This window comes from Antennarius striatus, chromosome 5 (genome assembly GCF_040054535.1).
Source record: "Antennarius striatus isolate MH-2024 chromosome 5, ASM4005453v1, whole genome shotgun sequence".
Taxonomy (NCBI): Eukaryota; Metazoa; Chordata; class Actinopteri; order Lophiiformes; family Antennariidae; genus Antennarius; species Antennarius striatus.
Window position 1 is genome coordinate 15,841,374 of NC_090780.1, and position 18,995 is coordinate 15,860,368.

The 18,995-nt window shown below is 40.8% G+C and overlaps 2 protein-coding genes across 2 annotated transcripts; one reads left to right on the plus strand and one right to left on the minus strand.

Moving 5' to 3' along the window:
• Positions 1–333: 333 nt before the first annotated feature.
• per3 (period circadian clock 3) lies at positions 334–18,884 on the plus strand. Its single transcript, XM_068314336.1, has 22 exons — positions 334–472; positions 4,644–5,046; positions 5,227–5,387; positions 5,514–5,632; positions 5,939–6,137; positions 6,374–6,422; positions 6,739–6,887; positions 7,192–7,270; positions 7,351–7,457; positions 7,617–7,773; positions 9,197–9,305; positions 10,000–10,128; positions 10,224–10,332; positions 10,419–10,530; positions 10,639–10,778; positions 11,604–11,765; positions 11,946–12,197; positions 12,278–13,131; positions 13,294–13,486; positions 13,728–13,914; positions 16,724–16,874; positions 16,959–18,884. The coding sequence occupies exons 2-22, from the start codon at positions 4,760–4,762 to the stop codon at positions 17,079–17,081; spliced, it is 3,828 nt and encodes a 1,275-aa protein (XP_068170437.1). The 5' UTR covers positions 334–472; positions 4,644–4,759; the 3' UTR covers positions 17,082–18,884.
• LOC137594808 (uncharacterized) lies at positions 13,921–16,706 on the minus strand. The gene is made up of 2 exons (XM_068314338.1): positions 16,009–16,706; positions 13,921–15,569 (listed from the first exon to the last, which is right to left on the minus strand). Exons 1-2 carry the CDS (start codon positions 16,382–16,384, stop codon positions 15,280–15,282), a joined length of 666 nt encoding a protein of 221 aa, XP_068170439.1. The 5' UTR covers positions 16,385–16,706; the 3' UTR covers positions 13,921–15,279.
• Positions 18,885–18,995: the final 111 nt, after the last annotated feature.

An 18,995-nucleotide genomic window follows, 5' to 3' on the forward strand; every position in this document is an offset into this window, starting at 1 on the left:
CGCAGCTTTTGGACCGTATACCAACATGTTTCCGTCATTTGATAATTTCTTGGGTGAGTCCGCATGCAGGCAGCTTCCCTGGTCCCTACAGTTTCACTGCGCTCAGTCTGTGCTGTGCCATTTAGACATCCCACACCTTGCTTGTTGTCACTCGGTTGTGTAACATGGACGTCCACGTGAACCGCCAGCAAGCCACTGACAGATCGGTGCACTTCGATACTCCTTGTTCCAAACGCAATAACCAATAACACCATCGATACTAAATTAAACTGTCCAATCATCGTGCAGTGGGCGGAGTCTTACTGCAAAGGCCTCACGTTGCACAAATGTGTCAAGCACTCCATAATAGACGAAGACTAACCCGAGTGGCTGTGACATATTTCGAAAGAAAAGTTACAATACCGACAAGTAATTTATGGAATAGGATTTAATGTTGGCATATTGACATCAAAACGCACTTGGAGTCGAGAAGGTAAAATTCATTCTTTTCAATTTAATGCAGAAGATTTGAGCTGTCGGTAGCGAGTTGGGTAAGCTAATGCTAGCTAGCTTACTTTCTCGCCCAGGACAATAACCGGAAAACAATCGTGAATGTAAACAAATGAAACTCAATTGTTGTCATCTGTCTTAGAATTAATGCTTAGTGTTCAGTTTTACTGAGAGGCTATCCTTTTCTATTTAGTTACTTGTAAGCTTGACTGTAAACAGTAACACATAGTGGTGTGTATTGCTAATAAAGTATCTAAGGCTAAAATATATGTCTGCCGTAAATTGTTAGATGGTTGTACTTAACAGTGGTGGTTAGTTAACATCACATTAAAGCCAGTGTTTCTCTGATGCCTGTTTTTTATGTCTAGAAATGTTGTCATATTAGCGAACGCTCGTCATCAGTTCACGTTACTCAGTATCCGCTCGCTACCTTATCTTCTTACAAACCTACTTGTTGTATTAGTGCTGTTAGTTCCAGAATTTACTAATGGTCACATATTGTTTTTTTTTTTAGAAAATATGCCACCAAAAAAGTTTTTCGCAGCTTCCGAAAATTTTGTTTCCACAAATACAATTTTCTAAAAACGTGTGATATAGCTTTTGTGTAGTATTGACGTTTCCTGTCCCTCCCACTAGTCTTTCACTCGTCGGTGGTGACTGGGGGTGATTGAGGTTACTGAGTTCATGTGGGGAGGGGGTTGTGTGTAGTCAGTGGTTGTGTATGGGATTGTGTTACGAGCAGTTGTTGAAACCTGGAAAATCCTTTTTTTTACATGCAAGAGGATGGACGCTTGAAAACGGGTACCAGTGACGATTTTCCCGACCTTTTTCAGATACGATTAATCAGATAATCTTGATCTTTCTGTCGCATTTGTGGTTGTATTTATGTTACTTCAGATCTATTTGTCGTGTGGTCATGAGTCACGCATTCTATTTTTTACTTAGGTCTGATAACGTTCTTTGGTGTTGATAAAAACATCTTCTACATGAATGTTATCAATTGATCTTATGATGTCTTAATCAAATGTTATTTGGATGGAGATGTAAATTTTGCCAGATCTTTACATCTGTTCTTGCTATTTGCATGTATTTGTAAGTATCAGAGATGCGCCTTCTGACAACAAAGGCGACTCATTATTTGTTGTTTGGATACAGTGGGAAAGTGTTCACATAAAAGACATTCAAAAGACTTACAGTAGTTAACTATAGTACACAGTGTATTGGTCATGGCTGTATGACTTTGACTTCACTCACAGTTGCCTAGCATAGATAATTTACCATGCATAAATGAAAAAGTGTCCTTCAAGCTTTATCCCCAATTAGAAGCTCAGTTGCTCAAACAGGTATTTTCTGCTAGGACAGATACCATCTGTCATTACGATGTTGTGTTGACTGCAAATTTTGTGTTGACCTTGACCCAAGGCTTGACTATGCAACCAGGCATTCCGGTGAAACGGCTGTAAATCCCATTTGAGCTGAAGACTTTCAGAAGAGTTACAGTGATTCTAAGACACCATTGTGTGGTTGCAGTTTTGTATTATTTTAGTAATCAATTAATCTATTGATTTATCTGAAAAATATCTTTTTAAAAATTGTTAATAAATAATAAAAAAAACCATAGTGCTTGTGTAAAAAAAATCATTTAAGTGTTAACACTTGGTTTAAAAGAAAAAATTTCTTGACATGCAAAAAAATTCAAATAAAAAAAAAAGAGGTACACACAATGCAAAAGAAAAACAGGTTGAAATGAGTAAAAGTACTGTAATTATTATATCATTATGCTCAAACCTGATGCTTTCCTTGTGTTTTGATGCGTTGTTTCCTAATGAAAGATTACCATGTCTTATGACTAGGCCTAAATAAATATAATGCTTTCAGTTCAAGATTAGCTAATGTAGTTTGATTTACCATATTGATAGGATACCCTACAGATGCTAACCCAGGGCACTGATGTCAGACTTAAATATACCTGCTGTATTGGCATTGTAGGCTCAGAATGCTGATGTCTGCTTTTTGTAAATGTGAAGGTTGTGTTTCTTGAACAGAACATGGCTGTTTTTGGAATGCATTCTACCCACCAGATAGCCACCACACTAATTTACTGTCTTAACCATCCATTAAATAATGCTAAAATTACCTCACCTGCTTTACTATCCTTATTCCCAACCAGGACCTGTATTTATGTTAAATAAAAACACTGTGTACTTAATAATTGTCATGAGTGCCAAGCCAAATTGTTTGTGCTCAATCTAAGAAAAGCCAAGCAAATAAACAAGACCAAAAAAAACAACAACACACAGTTTGAGATTGCATAAGTAGCATCTTGAAAAGAGGTTGAAAGTGCAAAAAAAACAACAGACACCAAATTTTCACAAACCAAATGGACACTGCATTGCAAATAAAACAATCAAATACAAGAACACACTACTCTGCAGGTACGCACAGCAGGACCAAATGAAGAAACCCACTCAAATTTAGACAAGGCAAGCAAATACAGATACTTCCTGCAAATAAAACAGCAGTGGAAGTGTTTCCTGAGGACACATTAATGAGATAAACAAAGTGTGAATAAACGTGTTGCCTTGTGACTCAGACTCACTATTGTCTTTTTATGCTGAGGATTTGTGTCTGCTATTCCAAACATACGCTGAAACTGACTTTTGGGCTTGTCAGGCAAGAGTGAAAGAGGGACAGTTCTGTCATCTCAATGATTATTGAGGAGATGTGGTTAGTCCAGCCAATGGGCAGGTAGCCCCCCAAATGATCAAGGTTACAATCTAAAATCTTTGGTGTCTTGGCCAGGCACCCTCTCTCTGTTGTCATCAGGCTCAGATTAATTGTTTGGGATCATGTATCACAGAATGTTTACTCATCATCATAACATTTTTGTGATTATATGAGTTCATCTATGGCGGACACTTTAAATGAAAATACATGACCCGGCCCCGGAAAAGCAGTTGAAGATGGATGGATGAGTTCATCTGTGATTTTCACTCAAAGTGTCCGCCATTGGGTTCATTGGCTGCCACCATTGTACATTTCTAACTAATCTCGTCTGTCTAGGCCCCCAACCTTCCCCAAGATGTAGGAGACCTTGTTAGTTGATTGATCAGTTAGCAGCAGTGTTTCTCTCTCTTGAACTAAGTTCAGCTCACCTTTGTTCATTCTGGTACTAAGTACATGTGAATCACATAATATTCAAACCTTGTGTTTGTTCTTTCCATTTCAAGACTACCACATACATTTAATAAAAACCACTTCTCTAGTTCAGATCAGGCAATCCATTCCTTACAATCACTCCTTTCCATGTTTTTCTACAGTTGTTCTCACAAGCTTGGAAATATTGAAAGAGCTGAAAATAATGTCAGGATGATACACGGATTATAATTTCAGCTGTTTTCCCGTATTCAGTTACGTTTTGTTTCATTGCATGTCTTCTTATGTTGTAATGCATTGACATCTAAAAGCAGTACATAGCAAGGTGCCCCTCCCACTGTCAGCTCATGGCTGGTCGTGAGGAGGAATCAAACTGCTGATCTTGGATCATTGGTCGACCCGCTCTACCGACTGAGCCACTGCTGCCCCTAAGGATACTGGGGGATACTGTGTTAAGGATACTGTGTTAGTTTTATTTTGACGCTAATTAAAATATTTTGCTTTTTACCTTCAAGTTATAAATAGGCTGAGTGTCCTCAGGGGATTTCAGCTGCCTTTATTTTGAATGAAATATGAGGAAGAATTATGTGTTGGCGTTAGCTATGAGGAGGCAGACTCACATTTTAATTATTTTGTTGATGTGGTATATAAGTTAGTATTTGGTGGTTTGAACTTACAGTAATGAAATGTGAAATGTCATGTGAAATGTGCCCATATGTCTTAATCCGACTTGATGACAGTGAGTCAGTGCAGGATGAGTCAGCTACATGTTCACTCTGTTACATAACAGAGTAGACAGTGGTTTGTTCACATTTCAGAAATATAGAACACTCTTACTTCTCAGATCATTTCATTTGGTTTCATTTATTAATGCTTTTAAATAACGTGAGATAAATGACATGAGCTGGTTAATCTTGACCTGCACCAGATCTACGTAGTTGTTTGTTGTGATTCAGTTTCTTATTATATCCCCTTCTCCCTTTGTCTTTATCCTACAGTGTTCACTGTCAGCATTGAACACTCAATGGACTGTAAGTTTTCAACCCCATATGGAACACATTGGTGAACACATGAAGACCCCTACTGACCACTGTAATTGGAAAAAGTACTATTGATGTGTGACCTAAGTATGGACATGCCTGGAGACAATAGGGGCCCAGATGTGGAAGAGCCTGAATTACTACGATCAGCCATAAGAGAAGATGGAAAGAACGCAATGTCATCAGGGCAGCAGGACAGAGGGGCGCAGTCGGAACACCTCAGGGGGAATGAGAGCGGAGCTTCAGGTTTAGAAGTGGGGCAGGATGATGAGGAGATGACTAGTGGATCACATGACCTCTCGTCCTCAGCCAATCACAGCCCTGGTAGCGCCATAGGATCCACCACAACTTCAACTAAGAGGTATTATCTTCACTGTGTGTAATCTGAATTATTATCACACGTGTATTCCAGTATGTCTGTAAATTCTTCTCAAAATGTGTTTTACAATACACCACAGCATATCACAGATGCATGAATCAGAGCTGAAGTCATTTGTCTGGTGCTGCACTGGTTTAATTTGATATCTCTTTACGTGTACAGCAATGAGAACACAGACAGTGGCAGGGGACACGCCCACAGAGAGTTGATGAGCACCGTGGCTGAGATGAAGAAGAGGCTCCCAACAGAAAAACGCACTCGCAGCAAAGCCAGCACTGTTGAGGCGTTACACTATGCTCTCAACTGTGTCAAACAAGTGCAAGGTAACCTTCCAGCAAAAAATTCTAAATGGACTGGTGTTGTTCGTTTTTTGTTTTTTGTTTTTTAAAAAAATAAGATTGATACCAGGCTCAAGTTTCAAAACAACTTCTGTGTTTGTGTGACCACAGCGAACAGTAAATACTACAAACTGCTGATGCGAAATGGCCAGGAAGAGAGAAGGGACATTAGTGCTTTCACCCTGGAGGAGTTGGAGAGAGTCACCTCAGAGCACACGCTTAAAAACACGGTATACACGTATATACAGTAATTCACTTTAATAAACATTGAGAAAACTGATGCTACTTACAGAGATGTTTGGGAATGCATTTATAAAAATCACTCTGCAGTTGTGACAATAGTTAGTTTACTATTAAGTTCATTTTTGTTTCTGATTCAAGGTCCTGAAGCAAATTAATCTGAATACATACACATACATGTACTTTTGCCTCACACCTGGGTGTGTGTATGAGTGTTTTACAGCTTTTGTGAGTGTGTGACTTGGTTTGCTTGTGTGCTTGTATCTTTCTGTGTGTTTCTCTATGTCTGCGTGTAGGATTCCTTTGTGGTGGTTTTCTCAGTGGCGAGTGGCCAAGTGCTGTATGCATCTGAGCAAGCTCCCAGCATCCTTTGCTGCAAGAGGAAGTTCCTGGAGTCAGCCAAGTTTGTGGAGCTGCTCTATCACCAGGATGTTAATGTCTTCTATTCACACACGGCTCAGCTGCATCTTCCACCCTGGAGCAACTCGCACACAGGTATGTTTTGACAAAATTTATCTTATTTTTTGTAGATTTATTTTTGTCATGTGACATTAGATGGCTTTAGCTGAAGAAACCAGAGGTTTGAGGTGCTTTTTTGAGTGTTTATTCCCAAAATATATCATATTTTAAGGTGATTAATTTTAGGTATTATTTTTTTCTTTACTTGACTTAACCATTTTATTTATAAGTAAGGTTTTCAGCACTCAACTTTTCTCTGTTCTTTGCACCAGGGGCTCTGTTTGATTGTGCCCAAGTCAAGTCTTTCTTCTGCAGAATCAGGTCAGTAATTTATTTTCATTTGCTTTGGCATTTTACCTCTATTAGGCCTCCCACAAATCTGTGGATTGTACACAAAGGAAAAATCTGAAACTGGTCCTCAGATAAAAATAATTCCACAGATTCTTTGCAACTCAACAAGGAGAGACTAATGTGTAACAAAGGGACTGCTTATGTAACTCTAATATGTAAATATGGTTGTGTGCATTCTTAAATTCATACTCAATTTAGCAGTCCTTCAGATTTTAACATTAGTTGTCGAAATGCCGTATGGGTGTTTCTTTGTAGTAGAAATTAAATATTTCAATGTATGTTTTAGGGGTGGGAAGGACCGTGACGGTGAGATGCGTTACAACCCCTTTCGGATAACACCCTACCTGCTAAGGGTGCAGGGAAAAGGACACATTGAGGAAGAGGAAGAGCCGTGTTGCCTGGCTCTGGCTGAACGCATCATCTCTGGCTATGAGGGTAAAAATATCGCTCCCACAAACTTCTCCCAATTCCTACAACCATTCCTAGTGAGTCATTAACATTTCTTTTTATTTACCAGTACGTCAATTTTTTTTCTGGTAGAAAATATCTATCCATTCTTCTGCTTATCTATTCCCTTTCCAGAAATGTCTTAAAGAAATGAAGAAATTAATATAATATCTCTGCCTCTGCTTGACTTAGATTATAATAGATCATCAGTTGTCAGAGGTTTTCTTATACTTAAACATGTCATGAAGGCCTCTCTGAAACATCCCTGACATCATAATTTCGGCTTGTGTAGCGCCTAGAATCCCACTGGACAAGCGCATCTTCACCACCACCCACTCTCCTGGCTGCATATTCCTGGAGGTGGATGACAGGTTAATAAATATGTTGTTTCACATCAGCTTTTTAAATGCTGGTGAGTTGATGAAGCTTTACTAATGGTTACTATCCACAGGGCCGTGCCGTTGCTAGGATATCTTCCTCAGGATCTGATTGGCTCATCACTGCTTACTTGCATTCACCCAGATGACCGTCCCCTTGTGCTGTCAATGCACCGGAAAGGTTGGTGTCAAGAAGGTTCTCTTTGTTTAATCATTAGAATGTGTAAGATGAGACTTCAAAATGAAATTATTGACTGAGATAACCAATGACATAAATATTTAGTCTCAGTCACGCAATAACATCTTGTCATGTTGTGTTTTTTCTTAATGCCTTATAAAGTGCTGAAGTATGCGGGCCAGTCTCCGTTTGAGCATTCTCCAGTACGTCTTCAATGTAAGAATGGAGACCACATTACCTTGGACACAAGCTGGTCTAGTTTCATCAACCCATGGAGCCGCAAGGTGGCTTTCATCATTGGACGACACAAAGTCAGAACGTAAGTAACAACAGAAACTCACACAGACAATAACCAGCAGCAATCCATCCATACTTCCCGTTTTTTTAATGAGTGCTTTAAATGGGCACTAATACATTTAATGTATTAGTGGGAGTAAGTCCCATACATGCAAGTCTCAAGTAAGTCCCAAGTCTTTGCCCTCAAGTCTCAAGTAGAAGGATCAAGTAAGTCAAGTCCAAGCAGAGCTTTAGTCAATCAAGTCATTAGTTTTTTAAAATGTCTGTATTTCACCAAACTTTTTTTTCAGAGTCAATGTCTTTTTTATGTAAGCTGATAAGTTAATGAATCAGCTCAACATGAATGAATTTAAAACAGCTTTTTATTACTTACACCCTCACATTACTGTATTTAAAAAGAAACACTAACAGAATGTGCTTAATTCAACAAAACGCTATGATGTTTGAGATCAGCTGCTGTAACGTACCTATACACACAGGGGGAGAGAAACTACTTAGAGTGGTCACCATGGGAAACAATCGTTATGAAGAACGAGGATAATTTCTAAATTTATATCCACTGTAGAACAGGTGAAGTTGAGACAGTCCTTAGTTTTCTCACAAGTTGTTGAAAATAAAAAGCAGTGATAGATTTTTTAAATTGCATTTATATGTTCTTAACCTATGAATTGTATTTTTAGTTTTGCTTTGTTTAACTGATTCTTGATGCCAATAAAGCAAATTTTAATTTTCAATTTGAGACATATAGAGTGCACAACAGGAAGAACGGACAATGAACAGTAGTTGTGTCTGCATGTTTTAACCCGTTAACTACCAATGACTTTAATAAACTATTCATATCATGTTTCAGATATTTAGATACATACACTTGACTCCATTCTGTATAATATGAAAATCCGTTATCCTGAGTCAGAAAACAACAGTTATTTTTCTGCGTGTGTGTGTGTGTCTGTGTCTGTGTGTGGGAGAGAGACAGAGAAAACAATGTGAGCCTACAGTAACAAAGCATCATGATATCTTAAGTTGTGAGCCATTACAAGTGGCCATTACACTTGCAAAATATTAAACTACTTAAAACCTTTGCACTGAGTTATGACCGATGCGGTCTCATGATCACACCACCGTGGCTAAACACACGCTAAACCGAGGCACTGGATGCAGGGATATGCAACAGTCTTGCCACAACCTTGAAGAGAGAAGGAAGGGTGTGTCTGTTCAGTGTCCTCAACGATTGTTCTTGAAGACGTTTAGTCTCGCATCTAAGAGACTTTTTCAGTTCAGAGGGTTGCTGATCATGTCCCAGTTTATAAACCCTGTGGGGTGTGGTCAGTGCTATTCACATTCCGACGACCATCGTTAAAACCTGCGCTATAGCAGCACTGTTGATAGATAAAACAACATTCTAGTAAGAAAATTACCACTTCATTGTCTTGTTTTGTTTTCAGGAGTCCTTTGAATGAGGATGTATTTGCTGCTCGGTCCATGGATGATATTCCAGTCACCCATGAAGAAATAAAAGATCTGCAAGCAAAGATCTACAAGTTATTCCTACAGGTCATTGTGCTATAATTACTAAAACAAGCCTATTCCTGTATCATCTTTTTAACATGATATTATGAAACCAAACAGGAAGTCACAAACAAAATAAAAATTATATACAGGTATTCTTCAATCTACAAACACAATTTGTAGTTCGGGAACTTGTTCATAAGCTGAATTATTTGTAAATCATAATTTATTAAATTTCAAACTATAATCGTTATTTGAGGTCCTTTCAATTCAATTGCATATGAAACTACTATTGTCTAAGACTAACCAGAAACGATAAAAGGTCATAAAAACAACACATAAAAAAATGAAATACAGTCACAGGTTGTGTCAAGTTAAGTCACTCTCAATTATATGTCGGTTTTCAAAAAACATACACAGAAATATAAAAATCAGGTTAACGTCGTTTCATTCAACCTAACGGCTGTCTGCCACAACTAGTGGACTCTTAAATTATTAGAAAATCGTTAAAAGCACATAATACCACTGTTGAAATACCTAAGAGCTACAGTAGTCAAATATGGGAGCGCGTGGTTGTTCGTCTCTCCAAATGTTAGTAAATCAAATGTTCTTTTCTTGAGGACTACCTGTATGTGCTTCATACACAAACTTACAGAGAGGTCTCTCTTAGAGATTTTGTAATCATTCTACTGTTGTGTCGGTGTGTCTTTAATATCTTCTTTGTGTCTCCACTTTACAGCCAGTCCATAACAATGGTTCCAGTGGTTATGGTAGTTTGGGAAGTAATGGCTCTCATGAGCACTATATCAGCGTAGCCTCTTCAAGTGACAGTAATGGAAACCTGTGGGAGGATTCACACCGGGAACCAGTGAGACATCCCAGTGACATCATAACCAATTCAACTATTTGTCAGTCTGCTGTCAAGACTAATGTTGCTGATGCTTTTTATGCTTGTGATTTCAGATGACCCTGCAGCAGATCTGTGCTGATGTGAATAGAGTCAAGTGTTGGGGCCAGCAGGCTTATCTTAGTTCCTGCCACAAAATTTCTTTTCTTGGCAAACCTACCGGAGGTAAAGCGACACCACTCTTATGAAATCTGTTCAAAAAAGTAATAATAAATTACAGTTACCAATAAAATGACCTTTTGTACTCTCAGTGCGTCTGCCTCCCACAGCCTCCAACCCAGATGTCATAGATCGTGATGAAAGCAGGAAGCAAACACATGTTCCTTCCTATCAGCAGATTAACTGTGTGGACAACATCATCAGGTGTGGTGGTGACGTAAATGTGCTACTGGAGATAAGTTTGGTTTATTTCATATTAAACATGCCATCCTATTTGTTCACACCCTGGTTGTTGTCCATTTTGTCCTCCAGGTATTTAGAGGGCTGTGCAGGTCCAGCTCTGAAGCGGAAGAGTGATGCTCATTCCCTGGCCACCTCATCTTCCTCATCCTCTACCTCAGAAGATGACAAACCTGCTGAAGCCACTGACACAGCTCAGACCAGCTCAGATGGTATGAACCCAGAACAGATTTAGCTGTTTAGTTAGGATTTCGGGTACAGTTTTGTCATATTCTTCGCAACAAAAAAAGTTGTTATCCTAGTTTAAAAATGTAGCGTGTCATCAGTATGTTTTTTCAGCCATTCGTTTGTTTCTTCATTCACCTGCAATCACTTCTTGTCCAAAGCACAAACTATACGTTACACTCACATTAAGTAGATAAATACAGTAGTAGCTGAGGTATGAGTTGATTTCTTTCTGTGACCGAGCTCATAAGCCAAGCTACTTGTAACTCAAACAAATTTTCCCCATTTAAAATTATTAAAACAACTTTTAATCCATTCCAGCATTGTAAAAAAGCCCCAAACCCCCTAAATTATTAAGAAAAAATTATCAGGCAATAGATATGCATAGTCTTCCTGCACTTATAAATTAAATATAAACAATGATAAAATATTAAAAGAAAGGCAGAAGGCACAAACTCACAGAAGCTATGTCTTTACTCCGCGGAAAACATGTGGGAAAAAACGAGACGCGGTTTTGGGTTTGTTCTATCTGTCTGTCAACTAGCGGTGGTGTCTTGATGCACAGCTCTTAACTCAGATTTTTGCTCGTATGTTCGAGAAAAAATGTCAAAAGTACTTCTGTAGTAGTGTTTTTTTCTGTAAATATTGTTTTCATGGAAAGATGATTTTAGGGGGATTCCTGCGGTGAGTTTTCTTTATGTCATATACTCAAAATAAAAATATGTCATACACTGATGCATTTCTTGTGTTTTCAGGGATTGTCATTTCCTCTGATGACTCTTGTTCATCTAATTTCTCCTCATTCTCCTCAGTGGTGCTAGACAGTGGTGTGTCAGTGGCCCCGACGGCAGCAGCAGTTGTTGGAGCGCCTCTGACGGACATCACAATGTCCACCAAGGCCATGAGTGTCGTCTCTGTCACCAGCCAGTGTTCGTACAGCAGCACTATTGTCCATGTGCCTCAGCCCGAATCAGGTACACAAACACACCTTAAAGCAGATCAAAGGAGGCATTCAGTGTGAGTTATATACTGTAATGATGTCAACATTATTAAACTGTTTGAATTATAGTGATAAATGGACGTTAAAAAAAATGTAATTCTCATTTCAAAAAAACTTTTTTTTAATGAAAATGTCCTCAACATTTTTCCGACAGAAGCCACAGCACTGGAGGATGCCCCGATGGGAAGTGAGCCTGCTGATACTGCTCAGACCCCTGCTCATCCTGCCCCAAGCCCCCCTACAGAAGAGCGAAGGTTCATAGGTCTCACCAAGGAGGTGCTGTCAGCTCACACCCAGAAAGAGGAACAAGAGTATGTTGATAGATTCCGACATCGCATCCTCCAGAGTCCCTACAGCTCCTGTCTACAACTGGACAACAGTTCTATGGCTCACTCCTACCACCCAGGTATGTTTTTAATTTTAAAAATTAGACTTATTGAAAAATATATTGAACACGGTCTTCAGCCTGGTTCCATCATGCCGTAGGTGGTCATGCACTTCCATTGAGAGCTGGAGGGTGGAACCGTTCTCACAGAGGAAAGCACAGACACAAGCGCCCTAAAGCCCAAGGTTCCTCAGAGAGTTATGCTTCTCCATCAGGTCCCAAGTCCTCCTGGCCCTCCTCAGAGTCCTCCCAGCCCCAGATGGGGGCACCATATAACCAAACATCCTCCCTCCAGGCACCAATCTTCCCTTTGATGGCGACCCAGCCTTTTCCAGAGCAACCGCCCAGATCACAACAGCTTCCTGGAGCGACCAATGTGGTGTTTCAGCCACCTGAACAAATCCAGTTCATGTACAACTTTGGAAATATGCAGTCTTCTCAGAGCCTGTCAGGCATGATGCCAATGCAGATGGAGTCAATGCAGAATCTGCAGAACATACAGAACCTCCACAACTTGCAGCCCATGGCTCCAGCCCAAAGCATCAATCCATACGTTACTCCGGTCATGGCAGTCATCCTGCCCAACTATCCAACTTTCAGTCCAGGTTTCCCATCATTTTATCCTCCACCTGCTCCTTCCATGCTGCCCCAAGCAACCATCAACATGGCAGGCCTTGTCCCCAACAACATCCCCTTCCCTCAGCCAATGGTCCAAGCCCACCCTGGCCTTCACAATCAGACACCGGTGGGGGATTTGCTCTGCTCACCCCGAGCCAGTTCCTCTGTCGGGGAGGAAGAGGATGCAGCTGGTCCTCCGGCTTTATTCTCCAGCTCACGTTCCAGTTCTCCACTACAGCTGAACTTGTTGCAGGAGGAGCTGCCAAAACCAAATGAATGTCCAAGTGGCACTACCCAAAATCATGCCACAACCCTCCACGAACAACATGCCAGTGAGGTGAATCATCTATTCCTGTAATCCTTCCTAAAACTTCCTTCATCATATTCTTAACATGTACAATCCTTGTTAATCCCTCAGGATATTTTTTCATAAATGTCTGATATGGATTTACAGCCCTTAGCATTCAACAGTTAACATTTAAGCTTTTGCTTTGATAAGGGTGATAACAACATTGATTCTGGGAACCACGATGTCCAGTCTACGTCCAGTGAGCTACTTGACCTGCTGCTGCAGGAGGATGCAAGGTCAGGGACTGGCTCTAATGCCTCAGGGTCTGGGTCAGGGGAGTCAGGAGGCTCCTTAGGATCTGGATCTGGATCCGGATCCAATGGAACCTCAACTTCACACACTGGTAAGAAGGGAAACACACAAGTGATTGTAAAAAGTAGTCTATTGATACAATATTTCCTCTAGAAATAAAGTATTAGTTCCATAAAATACTACACCACTCAATTGTATGACACATTGCAAAGGAGTAAATAAGTTGAATTATGCACTTATAAAAATTATTACTGGGGGCCTTGTGCAACAGAAGAGCTAGTGTTTCCCTTAGAAGTATTCTGAACGGACATGTGATACTCTTTCGCTCACAGGCAGCAGCAACAGCAGCAAATACTTTGCCAGCAATGATTCGTCGGATACATCATGCAAAGCCCGTAAGACCCAGGAGCCACCAGCCGAACACCAACACAACTTTGACACCCGAGTAGAGAACTCGCTGTGGAACATAATTCATCACACACCTGAGCATGTCATGATGACGTACCAGATCCACACCAGGTACGCACCTATCACCACATACTGATTCCATTCCACCCATGGTGATGACAAATAAAATGTGAAACCTATTACAACTTTTTGCTTTGCCATTACATTTTGGAATGTGGCCATAAAAGCTGCATGCTTCAGAATTTAACCACACGCAGAGCCGTGCATCAGTATTCCCTTTTCTTCTTGTCGAATTAAACATTGATTCATCCTTATAGTAATTTGCTTTAGAAATCTGCATTTTTGGATTAAATAAATCTGCTGCAAGTGATAATACGGTATACACTGAATTTATATTGTAATACTGTAATTATTAAATGACCTTGTCAGTATGCTTTTGACACCATGTGAAGAGAATCACCAAATCAAAAAGAACAAATATTCCCTATTAATCATCCTTAATATGTCTTCACATGGTATGTTTTTAATTCAACAAACACTTATCTTTCTTTTTCTTTAAATGTTATTACAGTCTGTTAATCATTCCTGTCGTCTTCTTTCCCCCATCCTGTGTCGATCATCATCTTTGCTGCATATTCAAGTTAAGGAATAAAATCAGGATATGTTTTTATTGAAATTAAGTTATTTTATTAACTCATTGACTGCCAGACACATTCAGAGCGGACAGCTCCCCAGTGCCAGAGATTTTGAGCATTTTCACTGAATTTTGAAGGCCCACCAAATATTCATTTTTTAGGCTACATAAACATTCCACATATCACCCGAAACTTTAGACTGTCTTCTTTCATCAGAAAAAAAAAGTTTGTTTCTAGCATCTATGTGTGTTTAGTTATTGCCCGTAGAACACAGGGTGGTTTCAGCAAAAACGGCTGATTTTGACCAGAAAACGGAGATAATGACGTTTTACTGCAGAGAAGCAAATTCAAGCAAAACTCCAACATCAAACTTCTGAAAATACTTTTACTTATTGAAACAATGCAAACAACATTAGAAAAAACATTTTTGATGAACAAATGATTTTATAACAATTTTGAAAATTAGACAACATAACAAAGTACATTCATTTCACTCTCAACTGTCAGAACCATTTACAGGTGAGTGTGTGTGGGTGAGTGCGAGTGTAATCAATGATATTTATTTTGCGTGTGATACACAGTGAAGCATTCTCCTGCATGCAGGGGAATACGACAGGCCTTGCACCACATCCTGGTCTCACTCCTCCCACCCCTTCTAACACACACCCGACATTTCCTTGAGGGATGTGCCTTCTTTGTGGTGGCCCTCAAACGTTCCAGCTTGTGCCTGGACATCAGGCCATCGAGTCTGCCTTCTGGGTCTCTGTTTCTGAGTGACCTGGTTTGCAGCACGTCTTCGACCTCCATCTCCTCGCCCTCCTCATGTGACACGTACCCCTTTTCAGTGTGGCAGAGCTTCAGGATGTGCCTGTATAAACTGCCGTGCATACAGGTTGTTCTGAGAGGCAATGTGACCCAGCAGCTCGTCAGTCAGAAACAGCTCCATGAAGTCAACCGGCTGGTCTGAATCCAGGTCTGCAGCCGCATTCTGGGGACCAGGGGTTGCCACGAATGGGAACTTAGTGGGTTTCCAGCCATCATGACCCCAAACACCTGCATCCACCTCCAGTGATTGGCGTCTCCTCGCACCTCTCCCTCTTGCAGATGCACGTCCTCTACTCGTGTTAGGGACTGTAAAATATAGAAATATACAATTTTACACTATATATATATGCATGCTTGAAATAAGTAGGATATCATTTTACACAACATATATATATATATATATTATATACACACATGCCTGAAATATGTACCATTCTACAAAACATACACACACACACACACATATTATACATATATACACACACATGCCTGAAATATGTACTATTCTACAAAACATACACACACACACACACATATTATACATGTATACACACACATGCCTGAAATATGTACTATTCTACAAAACATACACACACACATATTATACATATATACACACACTTGCCTGAAATAAGTACCATTTTACACAAAAGAGTAATACATTCATGGATGGGGAACAACTTATGGGAGACGGAGGGCCGACGCGTGTTTTTTACATCATGTAACAAAGTAGCAAAATAGTTACCTTTGCTCCTCAGATCCTCCGTGGGCTCCCACGGGTCTGGGGAGGACTCCCTGCTGCTTTCCGACGGAATCCAGTCAGATGACGAGTCCGGGTCCGGTTCAGAGTCAGAACTGTCGCCGGACAGACGCAGCGGAGAACCCTCCGCAGCGGCGCTCCCGTGTGGGACGCCGCCGAACTGCGGGGGGGCCCCGCTACAACCCGCCACGCTTTCCTCGCCTCCGATCCGGTCTTCAACCTCCTTGGGTGCATCTCCTGCACCCCGATCCTTACCGCTGTCGCTCATTTCCACAGCAGCTACACCGCCAGACAAGCTCTGTGCCAGTGTGAGCTGCTTGAATCTGCCTCCTCCACACGCTTTCGCCTTGCGCTTCGCCATTTTTCTCTCCACTACTGCCCCAACACCGACGCTTCTTTGTCGTTTTATCTGGTGATCTGGGGTGTCAAACACTGCCCCCGACCGGAATACATGGAATACAAGGCTGAAAATCACACAGAATGTGCGAAACGCTTTGATCTAACGTTCCCTATAAAAAACGCCTAAGACGAAATATGACGTCTTTGGCACTCAACGTTTGGATTCTATAAGACGAAATATGACGTCTTTGGCACTCTGTGAGTTAAGTAAAAATACCGATGGAATGGGTGGTAGTTTTGATGAAAAATGAAAACTTATTTTTTCACGTAGTACGTAACACTTTGTTTTTCTTGTCTGCAGGGACCAGAATGAGGTGTTGGCGGAGGACAGGGAGAAGCTGCAGGTACTTCAGCCCCTCCAGCCTTGGTTCAGCCAGGAGCAGAGAGAGGAGCTGTCTCAGGTCCATCCTTGGATCCAACAGCACACTATCCCACAGGAGATCGACACACAGGTGTGGATCTCCAGTCATGATACACAGGTGTTCATTTTCTTGCTCATCTGAGCACAGCTTTATATTCATCTTTATGTTTTACAGGGTTGTGTGAGCTGCACTGCAGCCACAGGGGTCACCCTGTCTCCTCACCCCTCTGCTCCTGAAAGTCTGTCCCCTCTGGATAGCCCCGAGCTGAAGTCCATCGAACCTGAGGTCGACACTTGAAGGACACTGTAGCCAAAAGAACTTCCCAACTTACAAAAAGTCAGCGCTGCCAGAAACCTTTACAAATCCTGCCATGCACTTCTTCTGACCAATCTGGAGGGATGAGCCCTTGTGTTGGCTTGAGGTTTTACACGACTGAAAACGTATCAGTGGCTGGACCATGCCCTAAGAAACGGAGGGAAAGAACAGAGGGCATTTCACAGTCAGTCAGCTTCTAAAGCAAGCTTGATGCGACTGTTTTTACTGGACCATAATTATTATACCTCAGTACTTTTTGTTTATATAGACCCCTGTAGGGGGCAGTTTCTGTTTCAGACAGATGAGATTCTCGGCTGCTTGACTTCAACATACACTATATTGCTAAAAGTATCCGCTCACCTGCCTTGACTCGCATATGAATGTATGTGACATCCCATTCCTAATCCACAGGGTTCAGTATGATGTGGGTCCCCTCTTTGCAGCTATAACAGTTTTAACCCTTCTGTGATGGCTGTCCACAAGGTTTAATTTTTTCAATTTTATTAAATTTTATTAACTGTTTAAATCCTCGAATGGAAATTAAGAATGGAAATTAAGAATCCACTCTACAAGCAGGTTAGTGGGTACATGCATATGTAGTGTGTACAGGCACGTAACACACACACGGACCTGTAGGCATGCAGGTGCACCTCCAGTGAGCAACTTGTAAAGGGGATGGCGCCTCACTCAAGGGTGCCTCAGCAGTGCTTGGGAGGTGAGCTTACACCTCCCCCTGTCAGCTGACACTCCGACGTGACTGGGCTGGAGCGGGAATCAAACTGCTGATCTTGAAACATTGGACGACCCGCTGAGCCACTGCCGCCCCTAAGAGTGTGTTTATGGGAATTTTTGACCATTCTTCCAAAAGCACATTTGTCAGGTCACACGCTAATGTTGGACAAGAAGGCCTGACTCTCTCCACTTTAATTCATCCCATGAGCGAATACGGTTGGAAATAAAGTGTAACAATCGGTCACCTGGTCGGTGCCCCTGAACATAAGCACTAAGCACAGGTCTGTAAGACATGTGTAACTACACAACAACACAATGACAGTGCTGTTCCAGTTTCAGAGTTTGCACCAGAGACAGTGCACGTTGTACAGTGTGTGCACCACATCATCTCATACAACTGCATCGTAGCGTACCATCGTTGAAACATGATAGATTGTTTTCATGGACGCTGAGACAACAACACATTTGCTGCTCACTGTTTATAATGTTCAGATTTTAATCTTGTAAATTTTTTGTTGTTGGACTATGTTCTGGACTATTCTTTAGGCTGGATTTATCTTCACCAGAACCTCAGTTTTTCATTATTTGATTCACAGACGACAGCAAACATACCGACCCTTTCAAACTGAGTATACTGTATTTGTACAACAGGAGTCCACCCTGATGCCTAAAATGTCCTTTAGCAACACCCAGCATCCTGCGAGTTTGTTATCCTACAGTACCTGTAGTTTACCTCTAATTATAAACAGACATATCCCCAAAGAACTTTGCTCCTACGTTTATTTACTCAATGAATTCACTCCCTGACTCTGTAGCTGTCTGTTCGACTGTATGTGTGGATGTTTGTTTGTGTGTGCACTGACCGAGAGCTTCTTTCTCTGGTCAACAGAGCAAGACAGACCAGGGTTTTCTATGGTTTTTAGATTAACCTATATTACAGTACTGTGTATTGTATAGAAAAAAGTATGAAACTTGTATAAAAAGCCATTTGTCTTGAATTCAGGTACTATTTGTGACACAAAGGAATGAATAAATGACCTATGAATTATTGTGTACGTTGGTGTGACTCTTAAACTCATTACACAATAAGTCACTAAGTTTCAAGTTTATTCTTATATAGCCCAGATTCACAAAGAATGTCTCAAAGGGCTTTACAATCTGCAC

Coding starts and splice junctions, on each gene's coding strand:
- per3 (XM_068314336.1), top strand. CDS start 4,760: ATGTGTGACCTAAGTATGGACATGCCTGGAGACAATAGGGGCCCAGAT. Junction 10,129..10,223: donor AGGATTCACACCGGGAACCA/GTGAGACATCCC, acceptor TTGTGATTTCAG/ATGACCCTGCAGCAGATCTG. Junction 13,487..13,727: donor AACCTCAACTTCACACACTG/GTAAGAAGGGAA, acceptor TTTCGCTCACAG/GCAGCAGCAACAGCAGCAAA.
- LOC137594808 (XM_068314338.1), bottom strand. CDS start 16,384: ATGGCGAAGCGCAAGGCGAAAGCGTGTGGAGGAGGCAGATTCAAGCAG. Junction 15,570..16,008: donor GGAGGATCTGAGGAGCAAAG/GTAACTATTTTG, acceptor TATATTTTACAG/TCCCTAACACGAGTAGAGGA.